Genomic DNA, 22849 nt, shown 5'->3' with positions numbered 1-22849 from the left:
GTACAGCAAAACCAAGACAAATGTTATTTTGCATTATTAAATCAATAAAATTGATATTCAATTACAATGTCAGGTTTGCAAAGATTACATGTTAAATAATACATGTAAAACAAAGGACCCGTTGACTTGAATTTGTAGAGGAAAATTTGAATTCAAATAGAAATGGTGCTGGTGCAATATCCATACACTCGTTACTGAGACCTGATTTTGTCACCAATTAAGGAAACATAGCCTACTACCCTATTACAGCTTGCAATATAAAATTATTTTTCAATTCATCTTATTTTCATTTTTAAATAAACACGCGCAATTTATCTTGAACTGAAAGTGTCTGAGGGCAGTTGAGTGAGCAAAATGCTGTAGAACAGATAGTTTGAATAAAGTACTCATCCGTGTGCAACATCGTTTTCGGTGTGTTTTCTAAGAATGTACTTTTCTTCAAAACCATTAGAGGTAAAGACATGATTTTTTCACCAATAATAGTAAACATACTATCCTGTTATATATAGCTCAGAATCACAAATTATTTAAATGTCGGTAAGTATTTTATTTTAATTTTTGAAGTTGGGTACAGTTCATTTTAAATCACCCTGTATAATAAAGTTTATCCAGCTCCACTGACACCTCGTGAATTTCCCTGGACCTTTGGATGTAACAATAACTAACAAACTAAATGTTCATGGTACATTTATTTTGCATATTATTGTCTTGAAACTTGGTCAAAGTGTTTCTAATATATTCTGATGTATTATATAATGAACCCGCCCTCTTATTTGCATATTTACATGATTAATGAACATTTATGCAAAATAGCTCATTGATTATGCAATTATGCACATTAGTGGGCGGGTTCACTATATAATATATTGGGACATATTAGAAACACTTTGACCAAGTTTCAAGACAAAAATATGCAAAATAAATGTACCATGAATATTTATTTCTCATTTGATTTCCGGGGACTGGAAGTTGAAGCCTGGGCAATTTTGTTTTTTGCCGCTGAATGCTTCAATTTTGTTTTGTACACTAGGTATTGCCCAGGTCTTATTTTTTGTAAATTGCATGCAATGTATACAAATTAGGTGGGAAAAACTATTTAGTAATAGTGGGTGATTTTTTTTTTCTTCAAAAGCTTGAAGCGTCCCCTAACAACTCTCGTTATAAATATTACCAAAGTAAGGGGTTGTGCAATAATTATGAGCGCTGGGGAGGGTAAATTTTTTTGGCCAGCCGACAGGGGGTCGCAAGCGATTTTTGGCAATTTGGGGCGATTTTTAGCAAACATTCATGGGGCGCCTGTTAAATAAAACGCTCTAAAATGGCTTTAGAAAACAGTACGGAAACGCTTAAATATGCAAATGTTTAGCCCATTTAAGGTTTGCAAATTGGATAGACATGCTGTTTTGAAATTTTATCCCTGGGATCCCATAATTATTGCCCAGTCCCTTAAAAGGGCATTTCGTGATCCATAGCCTCATCCCCCAATTTTCTCAAAAAAAAGTTGAGATTTTTATATCACTGGAAACCTCTGGCTACATAATGTTTATGTACAAAATATTTCTTGCAGATTAATTCGTTTAGCAAAGATATTGTGAAATTTGAATTTCGTTCTGGTGCACCAGAACGAAATTACAACGCATTGTCTATGGAGCAGTGTAATACACATACCGTAATCATGCATAACTCGCGAACGCAAAACCGGAATCAACTGAAATTTTGGGAAAATGACACAAATAGAGGATGCTAGGATCACGAAATACTCCTTTAACTGACAAGGATTGGGACATCCCTCGCTATAAAAGGGTACCTGCATTTTGGATGTGTGCCGCAGAAAAAAGAAAGATCCTAGAGAGATGTCCTTCCGCTACACAGGCTTTACGTTCTTTTAAGACGCATTGGTCAAAAGTCTGTAAAAAAAGAAGACAAATAAACCATTAAATTTAATTTCGATCATATTTTGATCGAAATTACAAGAAAAATTCTTTTATAAAAACTGTATACATCAGGCTTGAATTCAAAAGAAATATTCGTCAAGTCTTTCATGGATCGCTTAAATCCAAGTATTCCTCCATTTTGAAAAGAGTAGAGGGACATGGGGACTGTTATGACTTAATTGACTTAAAATCATCGAATTTTGATGTTCTGGTCAATTACGACGTCATTGTGACGTCAATCTGGGGATGTTTGTACATTTGTTGGTATTAATGGAAATAAGATAACTATATTTATCAATTAGTTTGATTCGTACCAAAATCATAGACATTGGACGTTTAATCATGTTAAGGCGTGGGGTATAAGCGACATTGAAGTACAGGTATCTGGAGAAGGGAAGCAACGAGTTACCCCAAATCACAGCGACAGGTAGTGACTTGGCCGCCTAGTGTTAATATATATTTATTTTGGAAGGTTCGTGTTTGTTTTAAATTTTGGGGCTTTTTTCCCAAATTTGATATTTTTGGTGATATTTCAAAAAAGCGACATGCCAAAGACAAATCTTTTTGCACATACTTTGTTATTGCTAATACAACTCTTTTCGGCATACCTACGTTACAATTCGTTTTGGTGATTTAGTAATATTATAAATTTTGTGACTGCATTTTGGCGTTTTCGATGCGATTTTAGGCTTACCGTGATTTAACGTTGATATCTGGTCTTGCTCCTTTTATAATTTCACTTTGATCGTCGGCTTTTGTAAATAACAGAATGTAGATTGGCTCTGAATAAGTCTCATAGTCCTCTTGGTGGGGTTTTTCATGATATATTTAGTTTGTATTTGCATGTAACAACCCAAAACCGACCTCTGATTTCAGGGTTGAAGGATGTTTTTGGAATGCCCGTGGACTCAAACAAGTGCACGAGTGGCGACTATGGTTTTATACTGCCCGCATTGATGATTGCGTCTACGCCTAACAATATACTTATTTTTATATGTTGACTGTAGCTGGTAGGCTATATCACTGGTATACAAAGAATTGGTTACATGTCAATGACCATTAACGTCAGGGATAGACCCTTCGATTATTTATGCGCCTTTCTATCATGCAGTATCTTTACCCGCAGACATGTGCCCGTGTCATGTGACAATATTGCGTAACGTTAAAGGTTAATACATTTCTTTGACTTCGAAGAAACTGTGTGATTCTATGGCCTAGCGGTCTAAGGCGTTGAGGTTTCTAAGTTGCTGTTCTTGGCGTCGCTTGTTCGAAACCGTGCGTCTGTCACTTTTCTTATGCTGCTTTATTTTTCCAACGTTAGGGCCTAGAAAAACTTATTTATAATTTCTTTTTGTATTATTTATTTATTTATTTATTTATTTATTTATTTATTTATTTATTTATTTGTTTATTTATTTATTTATTTATTTATTTATTTATTTTTCGATTGATTATTTGATGATTGAGTGAGCAGATTTATCGATTGATACTTTAGTTGTGGGATTTCTATTTGATTTTGAATGACATCGTACATTAGTATTGATTTTTTCCGTTAAGCATTATCAAGAATTAATATCGCAGGTTTTAGGGCAGATAGAGAGTTGGCTTAGTGATACTATCCGTTGATTCAGAACCGGAAGGTACCGGGTTCGATTCCCACCTATGCCTATTTTTTTAAAGACTTGGAAAATTTCTGCAGTAAGTTTATTTGGCGCGCGAACTCAGTTATTCATTTTCTGATGGCTGTGCCTCTTACAGACACCCTCCCTCTGGAATCCAAACCACGGTTCCCTCATTACACCTCCCTTAATAGCGAACAAAATAACATACATGTGGCTTCAAGTTTTCATACCTCATTCATTTTCATATCGAATCCAAACTTTTTCTTTAATCTATCCATATTTCTTGGTATTTTGTCTCCATACTGTCGCCAGTAGTAACTGGAAGCGAGGTACTCAATCGGATCTCTTATCATATTTATGTAAACTGGATTATTTGACCTGTAATGAAATAATAGTTTATTGAGTGAGAAATTTGGTGAAGTCGATAAAAGTCGAAGTCGTAAAAGTTCCAATTTACGAGGTCAAAACGGGGGGAGTTCTACCTCCGCTGATGGCATGGTTTTGTACATTCCCTGTACGTGGTAGCTTCTTCATATCATCTGCAAATGGGGGCAAATGAACAAAAACATACACTCTAAATTACAGGGATTTAAATTCAAATCCAAAAGACTTACTTTCAAAACTTTCAGAGACTGTAGTTAGGGACCAATCAATATAGGATTAAAATAAGTCATTACAAAATTTTATAAATTTCAGTCCCACAAGGATTTAAAAAATTAAACTTTCAGATTTAAAGTTTAAATCTACAAAGAGCAAATGTTAATACTTCAAAGACTTATTTTCAAGTTTAAAAGATACAATTTTTAAATCCAAGGCGGACTGTAATTGGTGGCAAAACCTTTGGATTAAAAAATAAAACTATCCCTAGACTAAAAATTTCAAATCCTTGAAAGATTAAAAATGCAAGTCCATTGGATTTAATATTCGAGTCCTTTAAGATTTACTTTTAAGCATATCTGGGATTTATTTCAAAATAATATAAATCTTTATGGGGATTTAAATATCGATATTAAATACAAGTCCGTGTGACTTCTTATCAAGCAATACGTCTATTCACGGCAGTAATACCAAGTCAGGGCTACTTCTTTCATGAAGTTCAAGCAATGGTCTGCAGTGCCAGTGATAATTCCAGTGTCACTGCAGTGGCCGAGCGTGACCCTTCATGGAAATAAGCTTACCCATTTATAAATTATATTATGTGTATAGGTAAGCTAATACAGCAGAAGCACAGACTACTAACTCGGCGATTGAAGATAATGTTAGATAAAGATAGATGTTAGATGAAGATAAAAATAGATTTTCTTTTTCCCGATCCCAAAGAAAATTTAAATCAAACCCCGCGTAAAATAAATCTTAAAGACTTAAACATTTACAAGTCTCAACTAAGATTTAAATTTTAAGTCTGTCTAATTTAGAGTGTATATAGCGCACATCATATCTACCTAAATTCTTCAAGTAGAATAAAGAAACTCATATCTTTTTCTGAAAATAGCCGCAAAACCTTTAGTGTGAAGAAAGTGCGCGGAGTTCACATATGCACGAACCGAACCTAGTTTAAATAACTAAAGGTTGTACGGTATAAAAATTCTATGACCCAGTATATTGATGACCCCCCTCCTCCCCCCATTCCGAAGAAAACGACAGCCCCTTAAAAAGGAGAGGAAATGGGTGAAAGGGACGAGGAGATTAAGAAGAATAAGGAATTTTGGATAGGGCAATAATTATTTGCTTCCTTACTTCTCAACTGGAAAATAGAAAATGTGATTGCTAAACAAAGCAGGTGGATGGGCTGCAAGTTGTTGTACTCGCTTTATCGCAAACTCTTCGATGCCCTGAGTAAAATAAAAATAATATATCAAACAATTAAAGAAAAACTTTATAATAATAGGGTTAGGTCTAGGTAAGTAATAGTAATAATAATGATAATAATAACAATAGTAATAATCACAATCAACATCAACATCATCACCATCACCATCATCATCATCATCATCATCATCATCATCATCATCATCATCATCATCATCATCATCATCATTCATGATGCAGTCATGTCTACAGTAGAATTCACCACGACCTTTGCAGGACTTAAACCCCATTAGAAGCTATTAAACCAAGATAACACTCATTGAAAACAGCTCAACTGATTAAATCATATCTTCTCTGGTTACATACACACAACATGTGTTTCTGCTTTACATATACAATGGAGCAATGAGCTGGTATTCATAGTTTCATTATAACTGCGGCAGGTCCCGGACAGAACCTGAATCCAGTCAGAAGCTATCTCATTGGGCGATGAAAATATAATACGAAAAACATAGAAATATCCAAAACTATGGAACAATTTAGAGTCTTATTTTGTAAGGAATTTCTATCTGAAATCCTCGGGTAATTCTGGCTAGAAATACCCGAAATATCGAATCATGCTGTAAACATCTAAACATGTTAAACACCATCTGATCTCTTCACTATACCGTGTACATGGTATAACAATATTGATTAATCGAAACAACTTTGTGAGAGATCAGTGTTACATGTCTTATTGGCTTTTAATGCGGCGTTCTGAAAAGTAAGCGTGCTAACTAGGCCGGGTAACTAGGAATTAAACAAAATATTAATTCCATACAGCTTAAAACACATAGCAAAGACTTGCAATTAATGGAGTTCACATAATTTTCTTTCAGACTTGAAAGCAAGTATACTTCATATGTACCTGCACTTGGTACTATATTTTATGATAATGATGATTGTACTAGAAGTCTCTTTTGCCTGCTCTTTGGAGCCAAATATATTAAGTTATGCTACTCTGCGCATAACATATTCTCAAACGAAACTCACTCATATCGGCAATTAGCTATACTTTGTTCCAATATCATGATTATCTACCAAAATTGGAACAAGCTAAATCCGTTGCTACTAAACATACAGCTAGCAAGACGTGTTTTGCAAGCTGTATGCAAGCTTATATGCAAATTCACGTTTCTGGAGTTACACTCCGTCATCAGTTGCGCTGCGAAGGTCTAGAATGGTTCTATAAAACTGACCCATGTTTAGATTTTGAACATAAATTCGATGTGTCGAATTATGTATCGGTTAGCTTTTACTAAAGCTCTCAAGAATTACTACAGCACCATGACAATGTCATCTTGCGCCGTAATATTGAATAATTCCAGACACTCTATAGGCTTACTACTTTACTTATTCATAGCAGTACAACCTATACTAGTAACATGCTACTTAGTTGAAGAATGTCTATAGTTGAATTATATCGTTTTTCTTATATAATATAGGCCTATATGGTATATCATATAAAAGCATACAAGAAAGCATAGATTCCGAACTTGGATCTATGCAAATTTCAGCACGAGTATCCATTTTTGGTCTTTCGTGTGATGATTGCTAAAAAATGACCTTCCTGTCCTTAGGCATGAATATCCATTTCGGATCTCTCGTGTTAGGACAATAACATGATGAAAACAAAATTAATGAAGTCATGTTAGCATGATATTAAAGCTCAAGCTTGAACTTAAAAGTTGGGTGAACGATTATAAAGCGAACGCTAGAGAACATTTTTGTATGGCTTTTGTTTACGAAATGAGACAATGCTCTGCTTATTGTTAACCAGCGTTCTTGAAAATGAGAAGCATGGTGGTTTGCAGACTTAACACGGTTTGGAAATAATTTCTTCATATTTTTTGGTGTTATCTGTCGTTTATATATCCTTCCTAAAACACCAAAGTACGAATATTTCCAAACATCTAAATTAGCTAAAATTTAGGACATGTTACAAATTGTAACATAAACTTACAAAACTATATTTTCTAGAATTTTAGAAGAGTACTTTTAATATTGGCCGATTATTTTTCACACAGCGACGTTGACTAGGCAATGTACTATTACCTATAACATACACTAAAACACCAAAGTACGAATATTTCCAAACATTTAAATTAGCTAAAATTTAGGACATGTTACAAAACTATATTTTCTAGAATTTTAGAAGAGTACTTTTAATATTGGCCGGTTATTTTTCACACAGCGACGTTAACTAGGCAAATCCCCATACTTTTAACGTACGCTATTTGTAGAGGTCACGCGTCAATGGAAAGAGCACTGTGTATTGTGTATAGGAAAACTGGCAGTAACTGCAGTATGTATCATCATCATTATCATCATCATTATCATCATCATCATCATCATCATCATCATCATCATCATCATCATCATCATCATCATCATCATCATCGTCAGAGCCTGGCCTAATCCTTTGGTGTATGAGCACCCGGGTTCAGTTCTCGGCGGTGGCACAACTTATATGTGTTACAATGTATTGAATTGGGGGAGTCTGAATAATTTGGCAACAACTGAAATTCAGTCTTACTGCTCTCCCTGAGTACATTTGGAATATGGGTACTTCAATGAACTGTACCATGAGAGCACTCCGATCTTCGGAGCCTGAAGCTATCGGTAGCCATACCTGTTAAGTGTATATCACAGTCAGTTAGTATCTCGACATTGATAGAGTGTTACCCCTGACTATCCCAATTCGTTCTAATGCTGTTTGGATGGGATTTCAAATATGCCGCATTTTGATATCCCAGGATGCAACGGGAACCCGTAAATGATGACGCATACCCCGTCAATTTCAGGTAGAGACAAAGTTCAGACGGTCCTGTGCAGTCTGCGCCAATGGCTGCGGTTGTGGAGGAAGTAGACCGATATATCCACTAAATAAAAATTCCTTTTAAAAGGAATAGGGCGAGCAAATGAAGAACTGTCACAAAAAGGTGTAGTACAGTGTTACTTCGATTTTTATTTGTCATTATAAGAAGAGGAGTGAAATTTTGATTGAAATAATTGAACTAGGAAGGTTGGTGTTCGATGTATATTGTTAATATAAAATATTAGATGACAAGCATGAGCGTCAATCCCGGTGGCGGGACATGGGGGACATGTCCACCTGCACTCCACATTTTGGGATGGGGACATAATGTCAAATGTCACCCCCCCCCCCCACACACACACACACCCCTGGCAAATAGGCAAATAATATGTGGGAGTAAATGTGAACGACAAACTGGCAACTTGTACTGTCAGTGACTGTGCAAATATAACGGCTGCTTGTGTCAATAATAATTTCGTTGCAACTTCCGCTAATGATCAATTGTGATTACACTAGAGGTCATGAAGATGTCAAAAGGGATACTAAAATAGAGCGAGAAGCGCGTACGCTTCTCGCCCAACTCGCCCAAAAATATTGTGATCAAGGGTGAAATGGTCGACCGGTTAACAGGCGTTGCGCCGTCTGCCCAATGTGATCGGTGAGGGTTCCAGTAGCTTCAAGTCTTGGGTTGCCTTAGGTGAGAAGTCTCTTCCTCTCCCAAAATGTTCCTATATAAGGTCGGAAATACTGCAATTCTGTTCAGTTATTTTACAGAATAAAATTGTAGAATTTATGTTCACCTCCATAGACTGCAGGTGGTGTAATAATTATGTGTATCCCCGGGGTGATGAATTATAGGGGGGAGGGGGGTGGCACGTCAGGGGGGTGCAAAGATTTTTGGCACGGTCAAAGGGGGGGGGGGTGGGCAAGCGATTTTTGGTAGACCATTTTGAGAATTCACCACCCAGGGGGTACACATAATTATTGCACAGCCCCTTAGCACGTGCAGATATACTGGCAGTGTGTGTGCGACAAAGCTGTTGGTCCCTTGTAGGCCTGTACAGCAAGCCACGTTAAGTGTCATTCGAAAAGAAATAGGGGACCATCCTCGGTTCTGATATCTGCAATCAATCCTAGGTTCACCGTGCATAGGTAAACTGTGCACGTAAAGCCCATGCGACAATACTCAAAATGGCGGTACAGCACGAAGGGGTGTGCGTATGTAGGGGTGGGGGGGTGTAGGTGCATGGGGTATGTATGTATTCCAAGATGGCGACGCTTTGTTGCAACTTCCATTTTCCACTTTTGGATCGTCATCGTGGGATTCACATCCGTCTTGACCGCGGAAAACAACATGGTATGGGTTGCACGCCTGAAAAAGGCTGTAACAGCCGCCCTCAGAACGGGAAAGATCCGACTTGATCACACCTACACACCCAACTTTACTAGCTCAGTTTACCCGATGTTTTCAGGCTGACCAACATCATTTAAAGATTGATTTTTCCTGTTCATTAGCATGTTGTTTGTATATTTATTCATGTAATTATTTATAATGCGGCTTTGGTGGCCTTTTGTTTATTATTTAATACAAAATTCGCATATGATCACCAATAACACCACCATCATCATCCTGGCTATCACTATTGCCACCATTTTCATCATCCTTCTTGTCATCAATATCATCGTCATCATCATCGTCGTCATCATTCAATGACTCATCATCATCCATAATAGATGACGTAATGCTTACCTTTAGATCAATTGGTTCAAAATCGTATGCTATGTTACACCTTTTATGTATAATATCCAGCTTCGAGCATCTCCAACGTAATAACAGGTCCATTGTTCGGCTGCCACATTTAGGTATTTTATTGAAAATGATGGTGTGGTTCTTGAATATTGCAATGAAAATGGAAAGTAAAATAGAAACAAACATAAGCACACACCTAAAAAATAAGACGAGTATTTAAAAAAGATAATATCACATTCAAGGCTGACTTAAAAGCAACTTTTTTGGAACAAGCTTAGGATGTGCTACTAAAGCGAACAAATGTCAAAAATGATGGCAGCCTGATAAGATAAAAGCTGACATCATTCTTATGAAATCATCATCATGCATGCGCGTATTTTTTTTGAGGGGCGCTAGGGGCGCCAGCCCCCGGGGTAAAAGCAGGGGGCGGCAAAAATGAAGGGGCGGCGGAAGAAGAAGGGGCGGCAAAAACAGGGCGGCAAAAACGAAGGGGCGGCAAAAAGAATTAGTAAATATAAATGAGCGGAAAAATTTGATAAAGCATAAGAAATTAGCTGCTTTTAGGGCGCTAGCGCCTGAAATCTTTTTTTTTTTTTTTTTTTTTTTTTTTTTGCTCAGTCACTTTTTCAAACGACCGAGAAAATTTTTTCAAATCGAGAAAAAAATCGGGTCAACCCTTTTGGGCTGTTGAGGAAGGGGCGGCAAAATTGTACAATGATGTAAGACTGTAAACATGGCTGTCAAATTCAACATGGTACAGGCCAACTGGACGGCTAACTGAACACTGACGAACAAAGACGGGACAACGAGACGACCGACTTCACAACGTATTTTCTGAGAATTTGTCTCCATTTTTACGAAATTGGAGTAACTTTTAATATTTAACCCCTGTACAAGATGCAATTGACCTTGGACCTGTTTAGCCCGTAACTTGGTAACTAGATGTCATCATGGTCATAAGCACACAAATGTTATATGTTTTGTGATCCTTAGGACCAAAAGAAAACTTTGGTAAATTTTAGTGCGGCATTTGAAGCATGTGCAATGACGGTATTCAACAAGTGTTCAAGTACAGGTACTTTGCGTACTTCATAATTCGAATTCAGCAGATTATGCCCATTGAACCGTATTGACCACATTATTTTGTGATGTTACCTATGTACATAGGTTTTGACCATGTGTAGCCCAAATTGCGACCTTTGACCTGGTGCTTGTAACTCGAGAACCAAACGTCGCAGATAAGCCAAACTATGATTTTCTAATATGAGAGGAATGCTTTGATGTGATTTTGAAGAAAATGTATATCGGTTTTCAAATTTGATTTCAAACCATAACTCTTTTTGGAGCAAGGTGCATAGCATATGGCCTGCACTTTGGCTCGTTTTTTGCAGGTTTACATGGTCCAATAATCACAAGATGACTGACATGTGGTAACAAAGGAAGCAGTCACTGCAATTTGATTATGTCCCATATGATTGGCCATTCAAGACACCCCTGTGAATATACTATAGCGGCCTTTTCAAAATATAATACCTGTTTGCTTGACTGTATTGACAATACCCGCGAACAATACACACAGTATATGCATTGGACAAACTTTTTACAATAAGCATGATAAGTGACATTGAGCGTGTTTATAGTGAGCCAGATTATCCGGTATTTAGCGTATAAGTACATCTTATACGGTATTGGTCGCCACTATAAACAGACCAATAGCGCTATTTGCCGCACATATTATACGGAACTGATATCCTTCGAAATCGATGGATATTGCAGTATATTCATTCCGTATACGGCCACTATAAACAGACAAGGATTAACGATACCGTTATTCGAGGAAGTGGAGTAGGGTCATATAACTCTCCGAGCTCAAATTTGTCACTGTAATAACACATCAGCTACAAATATGGTACGGTACCGTAGCAATAATGTTAAAAAGTAGGCCGGTATCGTTTTGACGGCACACTATTTGAAACTGGCACCATATTCGTGTCTCCCACATTGCATTGCGGTGACCTCGAACACGCTGAGTTCAACCACCTCGGATTCAGAATAGCGCTATTGGTCGCCACTATAAACAGCCGAGATAACGGATATGTCACATTCCAGCCTAATCCCATATGCGTATAAAGATACCGTATAAATACCGTACACCACTATAAACACGCTCGATGTGACCTCCAGATTTATACATCGTTCGTCTCGCACACTGACAACATTTGATTGAATGGACTGTAGGCTACTGCGCCGTGATTACGGTGAAGGACACCGGTTCAAATCCTTTGTTTGGAGCCAATCGATAAAAGCATGCATGATAATACCCATGTACAGTTTATCCCTACATAACCTATGGGTCTTTTTATCTTTTCAGTTTCCGTAACTCTATTGTTCAGATACGAAAACGCAAGGGATTCAGTAAGTTTACTGTAATCTGACTTCATTGTTAACTCTGAAGTACCAATCAGCTTATTTCAATAGAGGTAATTGCCTGTGTCAATAAAGCCCATAAAGGCTGGAGATAGTATTGAACACCGGTGTCCGACCGCTGTTTTAATGGTCTAGCGCCCTCTCGTGTTTGACAGTGATAAATTGATTCACATTATTATGACAAAATGCAAATCCGAATGAAAAGGTCCACTTTTTTCTGTAAAAACGTTGAAAATAAGCCCTTCAATCACAAAAGGTCCGCTTATGAGCCTGTCGCGCCCCATTGCACTTTTGCAGGGCCACAGTGTCGCCCTTCCCTCTTTTTAATTTTTTTTTCCCTTTTTTTTTTCCTTCCCCCCCCCCCCATGATCAGTCTCCCCACTCCCTCCCCGTCCCCCGGTCCCTACTCTCTCCTCTCGAGTTCTTCTCTTTCTAGTCTTTCCGTCTCTCCTCTCTCTCTTTCTTCCTCACCCCTCCCACTCTCGCTTGTTCAGTCTCAACTTAAGTATCTCCTCCTCCCTCCCTCCCTCCCCCTCGCGAAATTTATCAGTATGATCCATGACTGAAAATAAGCTCTGCAAAAATAAACATTTAAAATAAACCCGAGTCTTGCATATAGGCCCAACCAATTATCAGATTAGCTTGCCATGAATAGAATACATTATCTTTGCTCCAATGCAAATTCTTTTGTATTGCATTTCAATATAAAACATGATTACCAAATCACCACTTGTATGCGCCTCATTTGGATATTTTAGACGCTCGTTTCATCGCCAATATGAAAGACTTTTGCTTATAACTTGGCAACATGGTTAGTATATATTTCAATGCAAGACTTTTTTACGAGGCACTTACGTCTAGGCGTAAGTACATATACACCAAACACAAGTCAATTGAAGCCGTACAATTTACCGCGAATTTAGGACCGTAAAATTTAGACTCTTCTTTGTCTAGATTGGCACCCAACCGCACATCTCAAGGTTTTATGTAAAAAATCAATATAACTTACCAAAACGAAAACTGAAATTCACGAGCTTCAAATTTTCAGTAACTAACAAAAGGCTAGAATAAAAGATTGGTCATACCTGGGAGACTACCACTTCAGAATAACAATGACTTACAAAAACTATTACGGATACGGAAACAGAAACTGAAAAGATAAAACGACGGTATGTCTTGAATACGCTGGCAAAGTTATGTAATAATCGGATTAATACTATATAGCAGTAGGTAAAAACAAGTTTTGAATAATTCGCGCTATAAAGTCCCATTCAGTGATCCCAGCGAAAGTGAAAAAAAAATCAAATTGTTACGTTTATAAATTTTTTTGATGAAAAACAAATGGCAAAAAAACAAAACAGGAAAACGACAGTACTGACGAAGTTGAAGCCCCATTCAAATACATGTAGCTAATTTATATACTGTCAGTACCGGTATATAAATTACAGACTCACGTAAATGCATTATTTTTTGTCTTAGACACAAGGTTTTCGGCTGAACCACTGCACTAGCAAGCTATGTTAGCACATCTATGACAATGACGAAAGGTACAAAATCAGCCATAGGCCTTTAGATAGCAGAAGACACAAAAGTGGTGTTTTATGACCTTTGACATTCTTTTGTGGCGAGTGACATGGTCTTTCAATTCACGCCGAGTGTCCTTGACAGGTTTGACTATGCTTCAGTGGTCATGAAAGAATTCAAAAGATAACCTCTGCCCCAATAATCCCAAGCAATTGTCTGAAACTGCTCCTCGGATCATAAGAACTCAGTCCTCAAATGATAGTCATAATAATGTCCAAAATTTTGATGATTTTTACGATCGTCGGGATGAAAAAAAATCAAAAAATCACTAATGGGCCTTTAGTTCCCTCTCCTTACCCTGGCAATATAAATCAAAGAAGAAGAAAGAAAGAAAACAAGAAAAGAAAATTAACCAAATTAAGGGATCTGGAATGAGCGTTTTGAGCGTTTCGATAGTATTTTTTGTGGGACATGAGAGCACATCAGACATATCGAATTGCATTCTGAATACGAAGAATGTCTTTCTGATATCAAATAAATTTCATTGTTTGAAATTCACGATATAATACAAATTTTATGACAAATTATTAAAATTTGATATTTTTCACATTTTGATAAATAACAGTCCTCGAAGTAAATATCATAAATCTAATGTTATATTCTTAAACAGTCCCTGGCATGATACCATACATGTATAGGCCTATGTATAGTAAATTTGTCTGCTTTATCTGTTTTGTGCTGTTTAAGCAAATAGTTAAACATAATTTCCATAAAATGTAAGCTTTTACTGTCAGCTAGATATGTCCCCTTTTAATTTTGAGCAGAACAAGTGAGGTAAAGCAAAGAATTTGAAATTTACTACTACTAGCGCCAATGAATGTTATACGATTGTAAAACGGTACGATCCTCTGGGTGTGTGTGTGCGTATGTGTGTCCTGCACGCGTATTTTTTCTGCAACTATAACGGGACGCAATACGATACCGGTATGTTATAAGAATCAAACTTACAAGAAAGATGGCTCTTGTCAAATCCTACAATTCTGTCAGAGAAAATATGCATATTTGCATTAAATTTTTTTTTATTTGACATAATTGATTAATTAATAAATATTTTATTTAATGATTTACCATAATTCCAAATATGTCAAACAATATGTCAAATTAAAGCTAATGAAATGCTTTATAAATTGGTCAGAGCACATTTTGCAGAATGCATTTAGTACTTTAGTTACATGATTCCAAACATTCTATTCCAATTTTTTGCTATACACGCATAGGAGCTGTACTTTTAAAATCCGCGCCTAATCAATAATAATAGTCTTTCACTCCATTGTCAAAGTACTGTGCTCCCTGTAGCTGTAGCATTATGGAGTGACCAGGTCCTAGAGTGTGATGGTTTTGTAGCAGATGACAGTGCTCATTCAAGCCTGTCAAGGTCAGTTAGTAGCCACTTGCTGAATGGATGGCCATGATCAGCTATCAAAGAGATGCCTTGTGCAGCTGCCAATCACAGTAGAGGTTTGATAACATTTTGTTAAAAACTCAAATGTGATATAAGGACAAAGCTGTGCATGTTGGTACTTAATTGTTTGGATTCTTACGTTGAAATTCCCTTGTATTAGTATTTTTATGTGTAGTGTATAGTGGTCATAAATTATATAGCTTTTAAATTTTGGGCATTTTTGCTCTGTTGCACTGTATCATTATGGAATTTGAGCAAATCAATTACCGACACAAGCAGGTATACAGTGTATTATTTTATTTTTATTTCGTATCTCAGGAGCACAGCTCACTTGATAAGGCATCAGAATTTGGTACACTAGCGCTTCGAACTTTAAATCGGAAGGTGGTGAGTTCGAGCCTCATCACGGTCACATTAATTTTATAAACCAAATATTGTTCGAACTTTTCATATTTTTTTTTTTTTATTGTTTCTTTTCTTTGTCTTTTTTCTTCTTGTTTTCTTTATTTTTTCTTTATTTTTCTTTGATCCATATTGCCAGTGTAAGGAGAGGAGGAACTAACGGCCCATTCAGTGATTTTTTTCATCCGGACGATCGTAAAAATCATCAAAATTCAGATTTTGTACAAGACTGCAGGAACTCAGTCTTCAATGATATAGTCAGTAATAATCTTTTGGTCATTATATGACTATCATCATTTGACGACTGAGTTCTTATGATACATCATCCGAAGAGCAGTTTCAGACAATTGCTTGGGATTGTTGGGGCAGAGGTTATCTTTTGAATTCTTTCATGACCACCGAAGCAGAGTTAAACCTGTCAAGGACACTCGGCGTGAATTGAACTGACCATGTCACTCGCCACAAAAGAATGTCAAAGGTCATAAAACATCAACTTGGTGTCTGTCTTCTGCTAGTGGTTCAGCCCTAAGCCGTGTAGGCCTATTTAAGACAAAAATAATGCATTTACGTGAATCTGTAATTTATATACTGACAGTATATATAAATTAGCTACATGTATTTGAATGGGGCTTCAACTTCGTCAATACTGCCGTTTTCTTGGGTTTTGTGCCAATTTGTTTTCATTAAAAAAATTTTATAAAAGTAACAATTTGATTTTTTTTTTCATTTTCGCTGGGATCACTGAATGGGGCTTTGCAACGCGATATATTCAAAACTTGTATTCACCTACTGTTATAGCATTAATCCGATTATTACACAACCTCGCCAGCGTATTCAAGACATCCAATGCAAATAATCACCTAGATTATGACGTATCATACCGTAAATATGGCGGAGTACTCAAATTCATTCAACAAAAGCATGATTACAAGCTATTGCAATCTACCGCGACAGCTCGTCTCACACACATAACAAATGCACAAATACGATCAAATATGTTGACGCCGACAACGTTTGATTGAATGCACTGCATTGTGCCATGATTACGGTGAAGGACACCGGTTCAATTCCTTTGTATGGAGCCAATCAATAATTTCACGCACATCCTCTATTATTGCCCAATTATTGCCCGGGATGATTGCACACTGTAAAAGAGCTATTGTTATAATGTTTGATGAAATCGTGTTTAACTACCATATTTGCTTAAGAACGGCACAATACAGATAAAGCCCACAGATTGACTACATGTGGTACATGTATATGGTCAATTCCAGCCAAACCGGGACAAAATTCTCTCTGGGGCCATTTTGAAAATGTTTTCCTTTTCAATTCTAGACTTATCAAATGAGACGATCATATCTAGTGAATCATCAGGTGGAAGTGCCATCGGATTGAAAAATAACTTTTCTTGCTAGACCAAATAAAGTGTTAAATGCGCATATGCATGTTACCCACGAATTCAAGCCTTTTTCACCTGTTGTACGCCATAAAATTTCACTTTCTTTAATATCTTTCAATATTTTATGTGTGACTCATATACACTAGAAATCGGTGAAGACTTTGAACGTAAAATAGAATTTTATTACATATATCTACAAAGAAATATTTTGGTTATTACTAATTTTAAGAAAGAACCAGGTGTACAGTTAAGATTGTGTCAATTCTTCGCACTCTTTCCAAAGTGGCTGTCATTTAACATTACTGTATTATTTTGAAAGATTAGAATAAATGCTTCATATAAATATAAAGTTAGATTTTGTATCTCGTCGCAGGATGAGGATCTCGGATGGATTCGTGGGTAACAGCGTCTGGAAAATATCAATTCCTATAATTTTTTTAAAATAAAAATGAAAAATACTTTTCCGTATGTCAATAATTCAGGCTGCAATGGTACTAAAATGAATTTTAATCAAAATACAAACTACATGGAATATTTGGAATGGATCATTATGGCATTTTGGGTATAAAAATTTTGAAAATAATGAAGTTGCCAAATTCAAATAGAGAGAGCAAACAGTTTTATATTATTATTTTAGTAAAATAATTCCATATTTTCATGCAGCAATATTCTATTAACTCGTGTTTGACAGTTCCTATGAACTAAAACACTATCAATACATTGTTAACTATAATTTAAGTAGGGATTCGTGGGTAACCAAAATGTTCGTGGGTAACACATATTTGAAGGTATGTATTGGTAAGCGGCAAAATAGAAAATATTACAGAAGGTTGGAAACCATCATGCGGTTATTCCTCCATTGTGTTTCAATGATTCCCGTTTCTCTAACCAATTGCATTTACCCAAAAAATGGTAATTTAGGATAATCAATCAAATCTTCATGATACAGCTTCAGTATACCTTCAAGAGGACGCTATTATACAGGACTGTTTTGGAACCTATTTCGCATGTTTTCAAAATGTTAAGACGCATAAGAAACATATAATTATCGAGTAAATCCTTGGATTCGTGGGTAACACCGAATTCGTGGGTAAAGCTATAAGTACTATAGTACCGTTTGGGGTTTGCGTTCCTTAGGTGCATAAACTGTAAGTACTGTAAAAATTATAGAATACCCATGGCTTGAATATGTGCTGATGTAAACTTAAAATAAACAATCTCCTTGTTTTTCAAGGTTAGCATCTATTCGGGATTCGTGGGTAACAAAAGTTTAAACCGTCGTAGATTCTTTTTTAAAGCGGTGAACTTATTGTTACGATTTACAATTTTAAGCGCTTGTCAAACTAAATTCAGTGTCCAAAGTTATTAAATGTTAATTTAAGTTATGGCAATTATATTTGCTGGACTCGTGGGTAACAGTTGATACGTGGGTAACGTCAAATTTGATTTTATGGAATTTTATGGGTAAAACGTATTTGCATAAAATAATCACTTGGACCTCAGAATTATAGAACGAAACTTCGTTTCATGATATAGTCATTTATTGCATATTCACTTAACATTTTACAGAGCGATCATTTTATTTTTGATACGCGGGTAACAAAATTATTAGCCAAATTGACTTAATGGCCTCTAGAGTCCACAAACTTTGGTGGAATTCAATCGTTTTACATATGATGAGAGATCATGCAAACGTCTTTCTAACGGTAATAATTTCATTTTGATTGAAGGACATTCAATGACATATATGGTGCTTTATCTTTGAATTCGTGGGTAACGCCAATTCATTTAAGCCATCATAACTTGTCCCCTGGTATGACTTGCTAGTAAAGGCTTATATGCACAAAGAGAGCACATTGGACGTGACATGATATGCTCCATCAATAACGTGATTTCCTTTATTAATGGCATTTGAAAGTGGAAAGTTAACATAGAGAGAATTTTGTCCCGCTTTCGCTGGAATTGACCATATACATATTAATATAGGGAATGTGTGTGAGTCGAGTATTACCTAATTATAATAGGGCGTATCCAAAATGAATTCACGCCCCTTTCAAATGTCGAGCCAAAGTGCAGGCCCTATGAAACGTTTTCCTGGTATATAAAGTCTTCCGCATCCATTACTACTCGTTGACCTACGATAAAACGCCCAATAAAGACTTAGTCACCGGACCGCGCCGGCCAGTTAAAGTACATGCCCTATCACACCACTCCACGCCATACATAAATTCTCCCAGTCACATTTCCCAAATATGAAATTAAAATTAAAGTAAAATTTTAATTTACTTCTTTTAAAGTTTGGCAGAGGCGGGGTTCGAACTCACGGCGCAAGGCTTAGTACTCTATGAGCCTAGCGCCTTAGACCACTCGGCCACTTGTCTTGTTGTTATTCATTTGAAACTTATTTAAAAATACAATCGCAACTTCAACATAGGCCTACCACGTGACAAGCAAAGACAGAAAACGTATTATATTTTGGAATTCTATCTGCTTAAATCATTAATGTGTATTATAATAGAGCTACCATTATTTATATTGTTGAATTCTCAAGCGCATCATTTCGAATTGGGTTTGGAAGATACATTCTCCTAAAGCCCGATACTGACTCCACCTGTACATTTTAATTTCATCGCGGGATGCTGAGATGTTTGAAAAGCATCGCAGCATCGCATACCGCTGCAAAGTGGAGTCAGGATCGGGCTTAATTCGAACCACCAGCATCCATGGTTCGATGTAGAGAGTCTTTCCTATTCAGAGGAAATATTGCAATTACACACCTTATTGCCTTTTAACAATAACCAATGACACTAGCACGTAATTCCAGTCAAGCACCAATCTTTAATCCTATTGTTGAAGAGGATAATAAGCTTATACTTATGTATAGCATTCGTAAAAAAGCTTAAGTCTTTGTTTGCTTTGGTTAAATCCTGTTCAAGTGGTGGGTTAACCAACAATTAACAATGAGAGGACATTCCTGAACCTCGTTCAGTTGGCGATGATTTGAAGTGACTGCCAATTTATGACCATTTGATATTTAATACCAGCAATGTGGAAAAAAAATAATGTGGTGCCAAAATAATGTACCCTTTTACGGAAGGAGCAACAAGTTACAACTCCGCTTCTGCAGTACGAATGTCAGCGGCGAATGTCAGGTTAGGGGGCTGGCATTTTCTTTGGAAGGGGGTGGGTCCCCAAAATACGGGGGGTCATAGAATTTTCAGGCCCAAAATAGGGGGGGTTATAATTTTTAACACCCAAAATAGGGGGGTTATAGAATTATTAAGGGCTCTAAAAAATGTTCACGCGCTGCGCGCGCATTCTTTAGCTTCACGATCAAAATGTGCGTACAATCTATGCAAATATTTTACGCGCTCCGCACGCCTTCTTTACTCTGACGATAAAAATTTTAATGTGCTCCACGCACTTTCTTTGGAAGGGGGGTCATAAAATTTTTAGACCCGCGATGGGGGGTCGTAAAATTTTTGCCCGCGATAGGGGGGGTCATAAAAAAATTGACTCCGGTCACCGACATATTTGGGACCCCCCTCCCTTCTGAAGAAAATGCCAGCCCCCTTATTATTTCCCAGTCTTGAAAAAAAATTGCAGGCAGAGGTGGGAATCGATCTCGGTACCTCCCGGTTAAAAAGCACTGTGCAAAACCACTAAGCCAACTAAATATCTGTCGTGAGATGCTTGACATTAATCTTTGATATTGCTGAATGGAACAAATCGCGGAATTAAATCAGTAATAAAAGAAGTAGATTCTTATTTAGCGGCCAAATTGGATAAAAGGGGAAATATTTGTCCCTGCTCTAAAGAAAATATAGGTTAGAAAATTACCAAATAAATTTAAATTAAAAATTGAGATTTTATATTTATTTATTTCACAAGGCGGCATTATCACAGACAAACACTGTATACGCTAAAAACTCGATCCTCATTACTAGATGATGGCATAGCTCAGTGTTAGAGCATCAGACTGGTAATGTCAATATCGTTGGTTCGAATCCGCCTGCCAGCAATGGTTATTATGATTTTAATGCTACGCTACAATTTGTTCAATTTTTTTTCATTTATTTATTATTTATTTATTTATTTATTTATTTATTTATTAATTTATTAATTTATTAATTTATTTATTTATTTATTTATTTATTTATTTATTTATTTATTTATTTATTTATTTATTTATTTATTTATTTATTTATTTATTTAAATAATTTGATATATTTGAAAGGGGTATTTGAGCAATTTGAAATTTTTACCCCGTATAATCCTATGGGGTCATTTTGAACCCACCCCATCCCAAATTGCCAAAACCTATGAGTTTAAATCATACATAATGATCAGTACGTCAATCATGAGTGAACACCGGTTGGTCACTGCATTTATTTGGGAATGGGTAGGCACTGCAGCTTGATTCACCATCCACAACATGATAATGTGTGCACATGCTACATTATATACACTTGTAGGCCTATGTTGTTGTTGGTGTATAAGTAATGAGCCTTGCAATTGAAATGCCTCAAGCTTTTAATCCGATATGCAGATTATCTATTTGTTTTCATGAATTGGAAGACATTCTTTGATGTATTACTGAGCTCAATGATCTGAAATTACTGGAGTGTGAGGTCAGCATAGTATTTTATTAACAGAAAGTATAGAGGCCCTGCATGAAATTATCGATTGGCTCCAAACAAAGGATTTGAGCAGGTGTCCTTCACCGTAGTTATGGCGGAGTGCAGTCCATTCAATCAAATGTTGTCATCAACCTATTTGATTGCAATCATGCTTTTGTTGAATGCATTTGAGTAGTCCGCCATATTTACGGGATGATATGTCACATGCAAGGCCTCTATTCTCCAAATTCATTTCCTAATGTATGTGAGAATGATACAATAATGACATGATGAACATAGTCATTGATGCATCAGTTTTAAATAGGCGGTTACCATATTTGGCGGTTCTCGCCTGGGCGCGATTACCAGGCTGATGGTGACATGCCCATATGACAGTTTTACTAATTTGACCTCAGATGACCCTGGCGACCCCAAAATGACCTTCCAAAATTTGGCTCTAAATGTTAACTGTACCCACCAAGTTTCATGCCCATACGACAGTTTTTAGTAATTTGACCTCAGATGACCCCTGGGTGACCTTGGATGACCCCAAAATGATCTAAACTTATAACTCTAAATGTTGACTGTACCCACCAAGTTTCATGCCCATATATGAGTTTTTACTAATTTGACCTCAGATGACCCGTGGTGACCTTGGATGACCCCAAAATTACCTTCAAAAATGTTGTTTTAAATGTTGACTGTACCTACCAAGTTTCATGCCCATACGACACTTTTTAGTAATTTGACCTCAGATGACCCCTGGGAGCGGACCCCGGTGTCAGGTGACTTTAAAACGAACATAAACATCTTCTTGACAGGACAGAACTACACCCACCCACCGAGTTTGAGCCCCGTACGACCTAGTTTCATGCCCATATGACAGTTTTAGTCATTTTACCTCAAATGACCCCTGGGAGGGGGCCGGGGTCGGATGACTTAACGAACATGAACATCTTCTTGCCAGGACAGAACTACACCCACCCACCGAGTTTGAGTCCCGTAGGACCTAGTTTCATCCCCATATGACAGTTTTTTTTCATT

At 36.8% G+C, this 22849-nt stretch overlaps 1 protein-coding gene across 1 annotated transcript in view; it reads right to left on the bottom strand.

Moving 5' to 3' along the window:
- LOC140164996 (heparin sulfate O-sulfotransferase-like) overlaps positions 1–22849 on the bottom strand; it is a 32466-nt gene that overhangs the window by 3178 nt on the left and 6439 nt on the right. The window contains exons 4-7 of the mRNA XM_072188401.1: positions 9973–10113; positions 5294–5388; positions 3787–3934; positions 1808–1907 (exon numbers count right to left, since the gene is read on the bottom strand). Coding sequence (XP_072044502.1) covers positions 1808–1907; positions 3787–3934; positions 5294–5388; positions 9973–10113 — 484 coding nt within the window. The remainder of the gene's footprint in view (positions 1–1807; positions 1908–3786; positions 3935–5293; positions 5389–9972; positions 10114–22849) is intronic.

The sequence above is a fragment of the Amphiura filiformis genome, chromosome 11 (assembly GCF_039555335.1).
Source record: "Amphiura filiformis chromosome 11, Afil_fr2py, whole genome shotgun sequence".
Taxonomy (NCBI): Eukaryota; Metazoa; Echinodermata; class Ophiuroidea; order Amphilepidida; family Amphiuridae; genus Amphiura; species Amphiura filiformis.
Note: the sequence above shows the minus strand (reverse complement) of the source record. Positions and strands in the feature narration are given on the sequence as shown.